General features: G+C 37.6%; 1 protein-coding gene across 1 annotated transcript in view; it reads left to right on the top strand.

Annotated features, from left to right (window-relative positions):
* The window catches only part of ACSL4 (acyl-CoA synthetase long chain family member 4), a 42645-nt gene that overhangs the window by 11464 nt on the left and 15578 nt on the right, over positions 1–15603 (top strand). Inside the window, exons 2-4 of the mRNA XM_014258791.2 lie at positions 12102–12148; positions 14765–15001; positions 15307–15484. Of these exons, the coding sequence (XP_014114266.1) occupies positions 14774–15001; positions 15307–15484 (406 nt within the window). The 5' untranslated portion in view covers positions 12102–12148; positions 14765–14773. The remainder of the gene's footprint in view (positions 1–12101; positions 12149–14764; positions 15002–15306; positions 15485–15603) is intronic.

Raw genomic sequence — 15603 nt, 5'->3', positions numbered from 1 at the left:
ATGCCAGTTAAAGTACTTTGGAGCATATAAAATTATTCTGCAATAAAATTTTTAAAAGTGGCTAGATATGGCGGGGTTGGGCTTGGGTTGGGGTTTTTTTTTGGCTTTCAGTAAAGATAAAAGTAGGTTATATATCATAGTACAGTTTCTGGTTGCCTTTTTTTTTCCCTAGTACAATTCCATGGATGCGCTAAGCTTGCAAAGGCTGCAGGCAGCAATCTCTCTTACTCTGGCTGCTGGCAAAAGGAGGGGAGAGCAGCAACAAATAGGCAGAGGCTACTTCATTCAGAGCTACAGTAGCTCTGTTTTCAGGCTTATTTCAAGTTCTTGCAAAGCACAGAACTGTGTTTCAGCAGAACTAAACCAAGGTGACCACTTCCTCTCTGGCAGTGGCACTTTGTGGGACTGAATTGTGAGCCGTGTCAGACAGCCCATGCAGCTACAGATTGTGTGACCAGGTGCCTGCAAATTCTGCAGCCCACAGGAACAGCCAGTGCAGCCCAGGTGGGACCACCTCAGTCCAGAACTGCATTCAGTTACCTGCCATGAGCCTAAACTTGAAGACTCAGGGAACCAACCTCCTTGTTGCACTGTTCACTTCTCATTTGGAGTCTCCCTTACACTGAGGTCATGTTTATGACAATTCAGCAAAGCAATTTGCTGATACTGTGTTGTATCCTAAAAACTGCTTTGAGTATTAACCTCTCTAACCTCTTTTCTGTTCCTAGCATGGCGTTTTTTGTTTTGGTTTTCTTACACAATGAAAATGCACATACTAAAATAATTGGAATACTGTATAGGTAAAGTGTAATTTTACAACAGTATTTTATATAGCTTTGAATGTTATGTAGAAGAGTAAGCAGTTAGTGGTAATGCCAACTAAGAGCAAAGTGATACAAAAATAGATAGAAAAATTTGAAAGAAGGAAGAGATCTTGGTTTGTGGTGTCCATGTCCTTTTTGCACTGGATGTAGATGTAGGAAGGGTGGAGTGGTTTGTCTGTCTGCTCATAGTAGCCCATTAGTTTGTCATTTTGCACATTACTTTCCATGAAGGCAATTGTATGTACTGCTGATTCATACTGTGTATTTACACAGGGTAATTTAATACTGAACATGATAGCCTTGGTTTTGTGCCTTTGTTTGATAGATGTGTTTAATTTTCATTATGAAAATGGATTATCTTTTTATTTCATAAGCATGCAAATACTTCTGCATTTTTATGAGCTCCTCTGTTTGAACAACTTAGTCAAATGTGTTTTCCTTACGAAATGTATTGCTGCAGGCTAGAGGAACAGTTAGAAAGTGAAACTAAGCTTGCTGTGCTTAAGTAAAAAGCAGGGTGAGAATGTGGGGGCTGGAAAAGGGCTCAGAGCAAGGTTATGCCTTAGAAAACTATGCAGAGCATCCTCCTTGTATGAATGTGCTACGTTTTGCCATTCTGAGATTGTCAGTTCTCCATCTGGCTGGTCTTTCAGGCCTGTTTTTCTTGCATGTCTTTCAATAACAGTACCTATGCAAAGTGTTTTACAGCTCCATAAACTTGACTAGGAGAAGAGATGATAAATGCCTGGCAGTTTCTGTCTGACATAATTGAAGGAAAAACCCTCATTTCCAGCCTCAAATGAGTTCAGGTTATTTGCATACTCAAAGGTGGTATGATGAGTGATGATCACATATACTCATTTCTGACTGTTCTGTGTAAGACTCTGTCCTGATCATATTACCACACCAGCTGGTTTCCCACCTTCCTGGGTCGTGGTCTGTATCCAGACATTGGATGAAAAGGTAAAGGAAGGATGTATTATTTCCTGAAAGGCAATGGTGGGTATGTTTTCTTTTGTGTGTTTCTCTAAGTTGATTCATTGGTGTTCCTCAGAACAAATAGTTTGAGAAATTTGTTACGTATTACCTCTTAGCTGTAGCAGTTGAGATGGATGTGACTTGAGATTCCAAGGTTCCTATGGCAATAATGAATTATATTGTTTACAGCTTTCTTTTATAGGGTTTTCAAAAAACCTCACATTCGATCTCAATTGGCAAAAATTTTGTCACCACCCAGCTCACTGACCAATAGCTGCCTGTGTACATGCTTGTCAGGGATTAGTTGGCGTTGGTTGTTTGAATTTAAATCTCTCAGCTCCTCAGTGCATTCTTCATAAAGATGTTTACTTCTTTTCCTTTAATGGTATATGCTGGTTGAGTTATGGTCAGGGTTACTTATGCCTATGAGGCTTCCAGGCCAGCTGTTAGCAGTCACAGTTCCCCCTTTTTGTTTTTTGAATACAAAGGTAGTGTCTGTCATCTTCTGCAGGGCTCTTGCAGACAGGACGACAAACATGGCACAGTGTGTGAAACAATTACACACAAATTATAAGCCCAGTTCCACCCAACTCAACAAGCCTAACCCTACCAGCTGTTGGTCCATCTCACATACCATCAAAGTTTTTACAATCATGTCCATGAGCTATCAAAAATTAGATTAATAACAGCACAATTTCACAGGTATGCTGCACACTATTTACATCTATGGCTGAGTTATTCAAATCAAGGAAGTTTCATTTATCTTTTGTTACAAACAACTCAAAAATCAGAGATAACATTTTGCTGTCTTGTTTCAATTAAAAGATGTACATCCTTCTGCTTAGTCATGTCTCTAAAATATCTGACTCTTGAGGTTAAGTGAAGTTATAGGTAAATTGTTATTTCAAGGGTCCCATATTTCCATACAGCAGGTGCAAAAGGTAATTCTGGTTATTCTGATTATTCTATGACATCTGCTATGGGTCTGTCAGGGAAGCATTGTTGGTTGCAGTCCCAGACCAGAGTGCAGAGCAGGTCGTACACACCAAGCAGGTACCCATCGAATACCGGCATCTGTAGAAATACAGGCATACCCACGCCTCGAAGTGACAAGATCCCAACGGCCTTCCCATTTGTTAGTGATGAGGTCTTGTACCATACCTTTGGGCAACTGGACGTCATTAGAGGGCTGTAATGATAAAAAGTGATTTAAAATGACAGGATTTTGGGAATTTGTCAGTATTGTTTGATATTTTAAGGCATGGAGAGCTTTGGCAACCCTACTGTGGGGGGGGGTTTCACCACACTTAGCTTTTAGTTTTCCTAGTCAGCAGAAATGAGATTTGCATTTGTAACTTGCATAGCATTAAGCAGATTTATCTTTCAGAAAGGTAAGCTTTGAATATTGAGTTGCTGAAGCTTTACTGTTGAGGCCGTTAAAAACAATCTGATGTCAGATTTAATCATGAGTCCACGTGAAAACTTTTTGTCTGGCACACTTTTGGCAGCATGTTACATCATTCAAACTCCTGAAGGTGCTCAGAACATAAAACTGAGGTGAAAATTGAAAACAATAATGTAATGATGTAATAGTCAGGTATCCCCTGACCTACACCCTGTTCCATGTTTTCAAGGAGCAGGTAGTGTTTTACAGTTGTACAAATGGCATTGACAACCAACAGCTGACAAAGGGCTTATTACCAAGCCAGGAAAAGTTTGTGGTCTATTCAGATATGTTTCTAACTTAAGAGGGCATAGAAGTTTCACTATTAAATGTTTTTCTTTTCTAGATTTTTTGTCAGTTTATCAACCTGCTTTCTAGAAACATTTGAATTGCAGTTATGTTCAAGGTAAAGTGATTTGTTTTTTGTGTCTGCTAGTGAGCAGCAAGATTGACAGTAACTAGAGTGGACACTCAAATAACCCTTACTCAAAACTTCCAAGAGGGATCTTTGTCCTCCCATCACTGTAAGGATCAATCTGATAAACTTGAAGTGGGGACTGTGTGTTTTTGAGTTGAATTATAAACATTTTCTTACAATGTTAGTTTTTTGAGTGTCATTGCATTTGTTAATAAGCTAAATTACTAATTGGTTTTTATTACTAAACATGAATTGTTGTTATACTCTGTGTCATGCTAAGGATTTTTCAGTCCCTTTTTCAGAACCAAAAGTTCCTAAAAATAATTTGAAGAATGGTCAACAGTGTCAGTTTCCTCTTGAAACTTCCTTCAGAATTTGTCTGAGACCACTTTATAGTTTGTTTAGTCTAGCGCTGTACAGTTTTTCTTCTGCAGTTGCTACTATGAATGCTGCTTTATTCATATTCAAAACTATCCAGTTAGCTAAATACATAAAAGTCATGCTATCAAAGCTTGTGCTTTGCTGCAAATAGTCACGCATACTTCTTTGTCTTTCAGACTGTTAGGATCTGAACAAATTTCTTTCAGTAAGCTCTGTGGCTGTGCTAGCACCCAGCTGTCCTGTGATAGTATGTTTTGCTGAGGGGTAGGACGTGTACACAGATACGACCATAGTAATGTGTTTACTGAGCCGAGCCAGTTCCAGCTCAGGCCTGGAGCATGTGATCCTCTACCCCTCTGCTGCTTTGCAAAAGGTACTTGGATATTTTGGACTAAGAACATCAAATGCTGCTACGTTTGCAACTGTACACCTTAAACACTTTTGTGTCTGTAAATAAGAAGTGCAGTAAATATGCCTGCACAATTATTGGGGGGGGGTGGTAAAGTTCAAAACTTTGGTGTTTAAAACTTTCTGAGGTATTTTTTTCCTGTGTATTTTTTTTAAGGTATTTTGAAGAATTGTGTTCATTTCTGCTGTGTTCTGTTTAGTATGAATGATTATATTCAGAGTACTTTTGAACAAAATATTGTTTTGAGCTGTTTAATCTAAAAACTTGAATGTACACTTTCCCTTGTAGGGGAAAATATAATGGATTTTGTTTGGTCACCTCACTTCCTCTTTGAAGTGCAGATAATAATCAAAGAACTGTTATGATACAATAAGGCAGTAAAATTGCCTTCCTTGGCAGAAAATGACAAATAATGTTATTAACAGGAATGTATCCTAAAGGTATCTCGGTCTACCATAAAACACATGAAAGTAGCAGAAAGCAAGTTCACTCACAAAAAGTTTGAGTCAGTTCAGCAGTTGCAATATGTAGTAATGTCTTAGATAAGTTAAAACTTGGGAATTCTACATATGGATCCAGAGATGATGAATACTTACAAATGAATCTAGGTATGCTTAGCTAGAAAGTAATGGGGTAGGTTCAACATGAACCAAGCAATAGACTGTGCTAAAGTTTTGCATTAAGGCTACAATAAAATTTAGTTCCTTAAACTTAAAAAACATCATCACTCTTTCACTGGAAGATACTGTGAATCTGTTCAAAAGATTACACTGTGCTTGCTCCCAAAGCTCCTGCTGTTTATTGACTCTCAAAGCATTTTTACTACACAATGAAAATAAAAAAGAGAGATAACTCAGGCTTGAAATCTCAGGGTCTCCTATCTCAAATGACCATGGGTGGGAGCAGCTTTCTTAAATTTGTATTTTTTTAAGTGCACATCCGGTCATCTGTATATCAGAATGTCTGCAAGGAAAGAAATCCTTCAAAATGCAAATAAGAAATGTGAATCAAATTCTGAAAAAGACTTACCCAGAGAGATTATTTTCTCCATCTTTATTTGCAAAACAAAAAGCACGTGACATCCTAATTTCATTACATGGTCAAAGGCTCTTGTTGAAATGATCATTGGAAGTGTAAGAGGGGGAGATGAGCACCCTAATTCTTAAACAATGAGTTTAAGAATTCTTAAACAAAGCATTTGGCAATGCTTACGTTTCTAGTACTGACTTTATCTGAAAATAGATAAAAAAGAACGTCACGTGGCCCTAGCAATTAGAAGCAAAAAATTAGTTGGAAATTATGAATGTAACTTTTATCTGCAGTATCCCGTAATATGCCAGAAACAAGAAAATTACATCTGGCTTTGAAGACTGTAAAACAATGTGATGCCCGAAAGACAGGCTGGAAGTAAATCCCCATAGACTGGTGTCTATAATGCAGGTATTTGTTTATTGCAGCGCTGGTGATGAGGGGGATTTCTCCTCCTAACTCACCCACCTTTGTCAAGTGCTGTGGTATATTTATACAGTATGTGTTGCTTAGTGTTAGTATGTCACTACAACATCTTCACAGACTTGCCGGGACTAATTTACATAGTATGATCTCATGCCTTAGAAATAGTTCTTTTGCACTGTGCTCATGCCTCCCCAGTTTGGGGGTTGTTGACGTCATTAATGAAGGCTTCCGAGGTCTTCTTTGAACTTTTCAACTTTATCTTCAGAACATACACAGTTATGGTGTTCTTTGGTCTGTCTGTTCCTAACCGGTCTAAATTCTTTATTTTGTGGCTAATTGTCTTTACATTTGCCAGTTTCTCATTAATACTATACTTATCTATCTCTAAAGTGATCCACTTGGTGAGTTTTTTTCTTCTTTTTTGTCTATTCAGCATTAAGCAACTAGTTAACCATATACTAGCCATTACATTGTATTGAAAGTTATTTATATCAGGTTATATAGGTATAAATGTTATGATTCAGATTACATAGATAAAAAAAGCTATGATTCGGGTTATATTGATATCAGGGTATATAGACATATAAAAAGTCATGATTTAGGTTATATTGATATCAGGTTATACAGATATATCAGGTTATATTGCTATCTTAAAACTCAAGCTATATAAGGACCTTGTAACTCTGACCTAAGTTATATAGGTACCAACTGTACATCAGTTATTTACTTTTATTGTGCTCTGAAAATGCAGGGGAAGATGTGGCAAATAGGGCTTTACATTTGTAAGTCTCAAATTGATTTGATCTTCTACACTCTGTAATTCAGCAATCTTAGGGGAGGCCTCTCTTTTTGTGAGCAGTTTGCTACTGAGAAAGAATCATAAAGTAAAAGATGATGATAACTTAAATATCACTAGCTGGATCATCAGAGCCATGCAAGTCACAGCCTTTCCACTGCAAAATGGTTGTGTAGCTAAACACAGAACTATCCAGTCTGTCCATTGTGTATTTACTGTGCATGGGACGGAAGATTATCAGTTCTTATTTGGCTGTTTACAGAGTTTTGCTGAAGTCTTCTATGGCCACATGTCCTCTGAAATTTGTCCTTGTTCATACTGTTTGTCTCTTCGTGTCCTTGTTTAAAAAAGTTGGGGGAAAACAGTACGTTTATCTCTGCTGTTGGAACAAAACAGTAACATTTACCATAATGCCTGATGAGATAAGGGTGTATGTTGGGGTATCAGACTGAAATACTTCCTTATTAGTATAGAATATGTATTTTCTTTTTATTTTTTTTCCCTTTTGTCCAAGTATATTTGGTAGATGTTAGTAATAACAGTATATTTCAGTTGCACATTTTCTCCTTTTCCATCTTCTTCTGGAATACCCTGTGTCCAAGCTACTAGTTTTTAGCCTACTCATTAACTAAAATGCCAGTGAAGCAGAAAGATGCCTCTCACTTCCCTTACCACAAAAAAAGATACTGAAACAGCTGTGTTTGTCATCAGTCATAATGAGTGCATTCACAGTGCAGTGTGTAACTCAGATTGACCTTGGTGATTTTCTGCCCTGCTGTTGTGGGTCCCAGCCTGGACTTTCACACACAGTTCTGGGGTGTCCAACATAAGAAGGATATGGAGATGTTGGAGCAAGTCTAGAGGAGGCCATGGAGTTGCTAAGAGGACTGGAGTACCCTTATGGAGACAGGCCAAGAGAATTTGGGCTGTTCACCTGGGAGAAGACTTTGTGGGGACCTCACAGCCCCTTCCAGTACCTGAAGGTGCCTTCAGAGGAGCCAGACAGGGCCTCTTTGTGAGGAACTATAGTGACAGGATAAGGGGGAAAGAGTGCAAACTGAAAGAGGGAAAATTAAGGTTAGGTAATAGGAAGAAATGCTTTATAGTGAGGGTGATGAGGCACTGGAACAGGGAGGCTGTGGATGCCCCATTCCTAGAGTTATTCAAGGTGAGGCTGGATAGGGCCCTGAGCAATGTGTTCAGGCAGAAGGTGTCCCTGCTCAGGGCAGGGAGATGGAACAAAATGAGCTTTGAGGTCCATTTCAACCCCTTAGCATTCTATGATTCTGCAGTTCTGTGACTTGACAGGCTGTGCAGTCCAGGCTGTGACCAGAGCACAGTGCAGGCTGGGTACGGCCTGTGGGAGAGACAGGGCTGCAGTGACTCTCACTAAGACTCTCAGTCTTAGGTACTCACAGGACAGGTACTGTATAGAATTTGAGACAAAGGAACAGGTGGATCAGAGGAAGTACTTTCCCAATTCAGTGTAGTCTCAATGGACATTTTTCAGTTGTGGAATCTTGCCTTGGCCTTTAACATTTTCTGCCTTTGGGGCATTGAAACAGCTCTTACCCTTTCACCAAATAGTTGCTTGCACTCATGTTACAAATTAGGAGAGAGTTTCACACCCAGCTCTTAGATAATTGAGAAATACTGGGTCAGTGTGGCTGGGCTGTCTTCCACTACAGTAAAGCAGAAATAGATGTTTGACACTTGCAAATTGATTTTTTTTTTCTTACTGACTTTCAAGTGCATATATGTTCTGAGGTAGTAAGCAGAAGCAATGAACATAAAGGACAACAATAATATTTTTTTTGAAAACCAAAATAAATCTTCCCTTTTTCTATTAGCTGAGTAAAATACTGTCTTAAGCAGCAGTATTTTTTAAGCAGCAGTAAGAGAAACATAGTTTCCTAATACTACCTGTGATTTTGCTATTTCAAGTAGAATGTATATATTTAAACTTGTATCAGGATCCAATACATCTGATTTCCCTTCTCCCTGTTTGTTGGGGCATAGGTACCAGTATTTGCACTGTATGCATAGTGAGAGCTCTCAGGCTTTGCCAGAGCACAGAAAATTACTTCTGAAAATTGGCTAGGTTTGGCTAGGCTTTCTCTGGATTTTCACTGCCCTTTGTGATATACCAAAATGTACAAGAAGAAAATACGCCTGTGAGAAAGAAAGAAAAATGAGACCTCATGAACTTTTTCCTACCATGAGTAACCTGCATTAATATTTCTGGAGTTTGTTTTTATAAAAACATTGACATGGTGTAAAAACAGAATAATTCCCTTCAGTTTCTTTTCCTTCAACCTTTCGAACCCCAACTAAGTTTTAATTAGCTGCCAGATTCTTCTAACTCTTACTGCTATTTGATCACAGTTTTCTCAGCTGTGGAAATGTTTTCTCATACTTGTGTGTGTTAGGTATAAATCTGGAAAATCAAAACTTGAGAGCCTGACAGTATGCACTCATTTGTTTATTGTGCTGCATCTTCCTTGCTATATGGTATTTCTTAGTTTTTGTGTCATATCTTTTTGAAATCCCAGCCTGGTTCTGTCATGTACTGGAACAAATTCAGGATGACTAAATACCAACTAAGTTCCCTTCAAAAACTGACTAACTGAATACCCACATATTTACTCGGGTCAATTTTTTTTTTTTTTTTTTTTTTTAACTGTATAAAACTACTTTTCCAGTTGCAAATCCTGAATGCTTACTGTGGTTTCCAAAATGTTTAGATCTGCCTGGATGATGGAGAAATTCCAGAAATGGTTGTTACTTACTCATACTGGATTGTTTTGGAAGATTTCAGAACTTCCTGACTTGAGTCAGCCCTAAGCACTCATGCTAAAATCAGAATTGTTTCTCCATTTGAAGTTGGCAAGAGCTCCAAGAGCTCTGATGCAGAGGAACCAGACTTCCTCCGGTGTTGCTTTTAAACTAAAAACAATCTGCTTTGCAGAGTCCAGTTTTCTTCACAAACTAAAACACAACGCTTTTCCTCTCTTATGTCATCTTTCTTACTAGTGACTTTCCTAACACAATGTTTGAAGCAGACAGAAAATGATGTTGTGTTTTGTTGTAATCATGTTATTCCATAGTAAACTGGATTCATGGCAAGCTTTTAAACACCAGAGGAAGGATTATAAACAGTGTTGTTATACTTTCACTACTAAGCCTTTAGAGTGTTTTGGGCTTGGGCTAATTAAAGCCTTTCCTACTGAAATAATAATTTGCTGCTTTATTGAAGTTAAACCGCATAGGATAAAATTTCTAGCTACAGGTACTTCGTTAGAATTTGAATTACACTTAAAAATTTTCATAGTGTGTGTAAATGCTGAGTAAGTTGATTCTGTTCAGTTTGGAGAGACAAATGCAGAGAAGATTAGGGCATTTCCTCCTCTGAGAAGTCACTTCCAGAGGCATAAAGCTTCTCTGTTCCCCATACACACTTCTGCTCTTACTTTTGCCCTTAGTCCCATAAGCTTTTGTTACTATTTAAAAGGGGTTTTTTTTCTATATTAAAAAACATAATTGCTAGTTGTTTCTTAGATTTGAGTTAAATTAGGAAGAGAGTAATGTATCTCCTGTTACAGAATGTGTGCTTTGATTTCAGATTCTGTTCTGTGACCCTGCCTACAGGACAGGAGTACAGTGTTTCATATTATCTGTCTGAACTTCTAATTAAAGATATAAAAGTCAGATTATACTTAGAGAACATCTCTTCTGTCTCTAGCAGCCCATAAAGTACAGTGTCAGTCAGGATTAAACTTGGACTATAGCATTTTTGTTAACACCTAGCATATAAAAGCCATAAGTGAAACATTACCTCATGAGGAGGTTTCCAGCATGAACGCTGCAACATGTCATTGCAAAGACAACTTCAAAATTGATACAAGCTGCTTTACCTGAGGAAAATCCTTTGGAAATGCTGAAAAACAGCTATCTAGGAGAGAAACAACGTCTGTTTTGTTTTGTTTTTTTGGTTTTTTCTTGTTGTCACACCTAACGCACACTACTCTTTCTGTGCACATGCATTTCCTGCATCAAGAATTGGAGGCTCTGCTGTTTCCAGAATAGCTAGATAAGCATCTAAAGAGGATCATTCTGTTCAACAGTCAAAAGAAATAATAAGCTTTGTAAACCAATAAAAAACATTACATATTCTAAGTATTCCAGTGTTAAATAACAGTTTTATCTTGTTATTGTGAAATTTGTCATGAGTGCTAAATTTATTTGTAAGGAATGAGGGAGTTTATGAAGAACATAACTTATACTTTAGTAATATGTAGTTGTCTTACCTTGAAGTGTCCTTGATGGTATATTGATGTGAGCATTGCATCTCATCCTTTCTGTTAATGTCTAATTAAGTGGGAGATTGAAGGTATAAGCTGTAATTTGAATAGCTAAATTTGGTTTTTAACTGAATTCTGGTGTGGAGGTACCTTTGCATGTTGTCATAATTGTTAGGTTTGCAGTCTGTTACATACAGTATATTTAAGAGAAAATAAATATTTATTTAGCATGAGTTTGGGATGATCCTGCAATGGATCAAAATCTTATACAGCCACATGCAAATGCCAGTTACTCTAAAGACATTCGAGCACCTCTTCTTTATATTTCAAGGGAAAATCTTTGTAGGAGAATTTTGCAAAGGATTTTTAATTCAGTTTCAGTCTATAAAAGGGATCAAAATCTTAGACTTACAGGAAGGACTTTTAAAATATAACAGGGTTAAACATCAGTTAAAGCTTTCTGCAATAGACTTTTTGGAGCCTTATCTCTACAGTTATACACAGCTGTCTTTTATTGCGCTGGTCATGGAACCAATGAGGCCTCACTGTCTCTATAAAAATGCAGAACATTGGTGTGGAAACTCTTCTCTTACATCAATACCCCAAATCCACTTCATGTTCTCTTGGGCAATATGTGCCATGGGTAGTCCTGAGTTCATGTTTCTACTGACACTTATCTATCAAGAGTGACAAAGGTCTTCCTGTTCTGCCTTGAGTCAGAAGAATGGACCATATGGAATATCAAACTCTCTTCTTTGTCTTTCTGGGTTTCATCGGTAATTAAATTGCATTTAAGCTTCTGTTCATAATTTTATTCAGAACATGTTTAAATATGAAAGGGAGGAAGTAGTGTCGCATAAAATTTAAGCTCCTTTTTGGCACCTTCATCTCTTGTCTGTCCAATGTAGTTTGGAAGCTTAATATTTTCCAGTACTGTAATTGTTCTCCCTTGTATGAGCTGTGTTGCACCTCTGTCTAAATTCATAGCCTGTGCTTCTTAGGAGCAGTAAGGTGGAAGTTCTAAAGATTCCTCCTTTCTGCAAGGTAAAAAACATCCTAAATTCTAATATGCCCTTTTTTTCTGTTTCACTATAGATCTAATCAACAGTGAAAAAACCTCAGTCATCACTGTGAGATCCCTTGTAAGTACACGTGTGTGTATGTGTGTGTGTGAGAGAGAGAGAGAGGTTTTGCATGAGCACGTTCAAAGGAAAAAGCAACGGTTGTCTTTTTGGGACTCACTAAGTTTTCCCAACTGATGTCTTTGAAGAATTACAACTTACTTTTGTCAGGATAGAAATGTGATTCTCTTTTTTAAATTACTACAAATATGTACAAATTAGCTAAGTTTTCTCTTTTTATAAACACTTTTTAAAGTATTTCAAATTAAATTGAAAATCCAAAATGAAAGAAATGCAACCTTCCTCCCCTCCCTTCCTAAGTTAGCCAGTTCTTGATTATTAGCCAGTAGTGTTTCAGAGTAAGACCACTTCTGAACAAGCTCCTACGCAGCCCAAAGAAAAGCTGTGGTACTGTCTCATTGCATTAAATAGTTTGTAGTACTCTCACAACTCTGCTTTTTATCCAAGTCAGTGTACCTGGTCATTTGTTCATTGTTGGAAGGTGAGGAGCAGCTGGAGTTCCCTTGGACTTTATTTTAACTTGTAGCATTATGTGTAACCATGGGTGTGTCCTGACCATTTCCTTACTATGTCTTAGAGCCGTGGCTGGCTTGTCTTTGAAATACAAGCTCAACTCCTGTTTTTGGAGCTGAATTAACTGGAATGAAAATATCATACAAGATTTGTGTTATAAACCAATAATACTTCATTTTAGAGAACTGGAGTTTTGGGAACTAAACTGATCTCTTTTCTGCTATTGATGGTAAGGTTCACCAGAGCAGAATAAACATGTATGCTTTGAAAATAATATAACATTCATTTTTTATAAAAATAAATAGGCAGAATACTTTCATCCATACAGAATACTTTTATCCATACAAGTCTGAGCTTAGGTTAGTTTAGCTTAGTTTATTATGCTATCAGTCAATAGTAATTTTATTCTGTAATTGTAATTACAAAATTAATGTGGTCATCATGTTGTTTTAAATATCTGCAGATCTCTCACTGAGGTCTTACATTACATTAAAGCTGTTAATATTGACTACAACACAACTGCTAATGTTGAAATTCTCATTAAATAACATCCCAGCCTGTTAACTGACATCTGTCTGCTAAACTGCTAAACAAACAGTTGTCTTGTTTAACCTGAAATGCTAATTGTAGCCTCCCTCAGCACCTGAGGGTGGCAAATACATTAATAAAGGTGTATTTTGAGATGTGCCTATGTTATTTTAATTCTTGATGGAGCCCGTAGAATTTCCCTATTCTCATCCATTCTGTTTATCAGATGGTGTCCATGACAGCCTGGCCTCTGATGGTGGATGTCAGTGTCACTGGCTGCCCTGCCTGTCTGAGGTTCTGCCCTTGGCTACTGCACCTATGCCTTCTATTTTCCCCACTGTGGCAGCATGGGTGATGAGTTAGCAGACTGTGTTTGCACAGCAGCTAGGTGAAGATAACCACCCATCTCTCACATACCAGTGCAGACTGGTCCCAGGCCAGTGGGCTGGCCATGACTGGGTTTTGCTGTGATGGTTTTGTTTTTCTCTGACTCACCATCCTTATTTAGCCTTACTTAGGCCCAGTTTTCCTTAATGGGGAAAGATTTCTGACATGCTGACAAAATCTTGCCAATTTGTACTTTATTTTATATTGAGTTAAAATTGGTCAAATTTTATTCTGTTTTCCATACTTGGAATTTGAAATGCATGTATTGAAGTAGTTTTTGAAACTGGAAAAGCAAAACTGCATAATCCCTTTCGAAGAGTCTGATATTCAGAGTTGAAAAATAGAAGATTAAAAATGCAGTCGCTAGAGCAAAGTTAATAAAGCAATTTTGGAATATTATTTAGTTTTTAGATTAAAGCATGTAGACTTTGAAGTCTATATATACTATTTTTGAATATATCAAGATTCATTTTAATCTGAATAGAAATTGATAGAATATTCTGAAAAGCCGTAAAACAATCTGCTGTACCTTTTCTTGGTAGCACAAATATTTAGTGGGAAAACAAGTGTTGACCTTTCCCATAATTACACAATTGTGTCATTACTCAAGTAGCTTAAACACAGTATTATGTTGTGAAGGACAGACTTCATCACAACAGCCCTGAACTATTCAAACAGAAATAATGGGGAAAAGTCTGTGAAAAGTAAATATTTGTGGATGCAAGAAAAAACTGTGGAAAAGATTCATCCTCTTTCATCCCCAGAGCAGTTCACTACTCTATTGTGCAGTGATGCTTTTGAAGTGAGGTCTTAGAAGGACAAAAACTAATTAACTGACTGTAATCTTACTAATTTAATTATTTTTCTTTCTTTTTCCTGCTGTCTGCTTGGCACTGGTTTTTGCTTGTAGGTGTCTACTGTTGGCTCTCAAAGGTTACTTAAATTTTGCAGCTGCTCTGAATCAGCACTACCTAAGCTTCACCTACTGTTGCTTCTCCCTACACCACTCTGCGCTGCTGCCTTACTCTTGCCTGCTTCAGAACTCCATACGAGTTTCTTTTTTAAATACCCAGAATTAAATTTAGGCTAGAAATGTGTACCATTCTCTTGCTGCCTGTGTACTTGTTAATCTGGTTGTACAGTATGCTGGTATTTATTCCCTGGTATTTTCTTACCAATGCCGAGAAGAAAAAGGCTATGGCAAAGCGGTTAAAAGCTAAACCCATCTCAGACAAGCCGGGGAGCCCCTACCGCTCTGTCACTCACTTGGATTCACTAGCAAACATAAACATCCCTGGAGCAGACACACTGGACAAGCTCTTTGACCATGCTTTAGCAAAGTTTGGGAAGAAGGACTGTCTTGGAACCAGGGAAATTCTGAGTGAAGAAAATGAAATGCAGCCAAATGGAAAAGTATTCAAAAAGGTAAAACTTATAATTTTTTACTTAATTCTGACTTGGTTTTGAGATGCTTTGTATCTCTCCTCAACAATTTATGTCCTTTCAGATCTCTTCCTCAGTCATCGTCTAATAAACCATTCATTTTACAGTACTTGAGGAATATCAGAATATACAGGATGCACTATTTATTCTACTTCAAGTAAAATGAAAGCAATTTCTTAATGAATGGCAGACTGTGTACTTATGGTGTTGTGCACCAACTGACATCAGCCGGTAGAGCTATACCAGAAGTTTTTTGTCATGAAAATTCATTGGTTTTTCCTCTTAAGTTAATTTTAGGAACTTACAGATGGTTATCCTATGAAGAGGTAAACGAGAAAATTACTTTCTTGGGGAATGGACTGACTGCCCTGGGACTAACCCCAAAAAGCACCGTTGTCATATTTTGTGAGACCCGCGCTGAGTGGATGATTGTAGCTCTCACCTGCTTCAAGTACAACTTCCCTCGTGAGTGCTCAACTTGGTTACTTCTAATGTATTTTAGAACCATTTCTCAGCACAGATCTGACTGTTTGGTATTTCAACTCTGACAGATTTATCATTGGAGATGCAAGAATTTAATAAAC

Source organism: Pseudopodoces humilis, chromosome 15 (assembly GCF_049639895.1).
Source record: "Pseudopodoces humilis isolate 2021_Gansu_Grassland_sample_001 chromosome 15, ASM4963989v1, whole genome shotgun sequence".
NCBI lineage: Eukaryota > Metazoa > Chordata > Aves > Passeriformes > Paridae > Pseudopodoces > Pseudopodoces humilis.
Note: the sequence above shows the minus strand (reverse complement) of the source record. Positions and strands in the feature narration are given on the sequence as shown.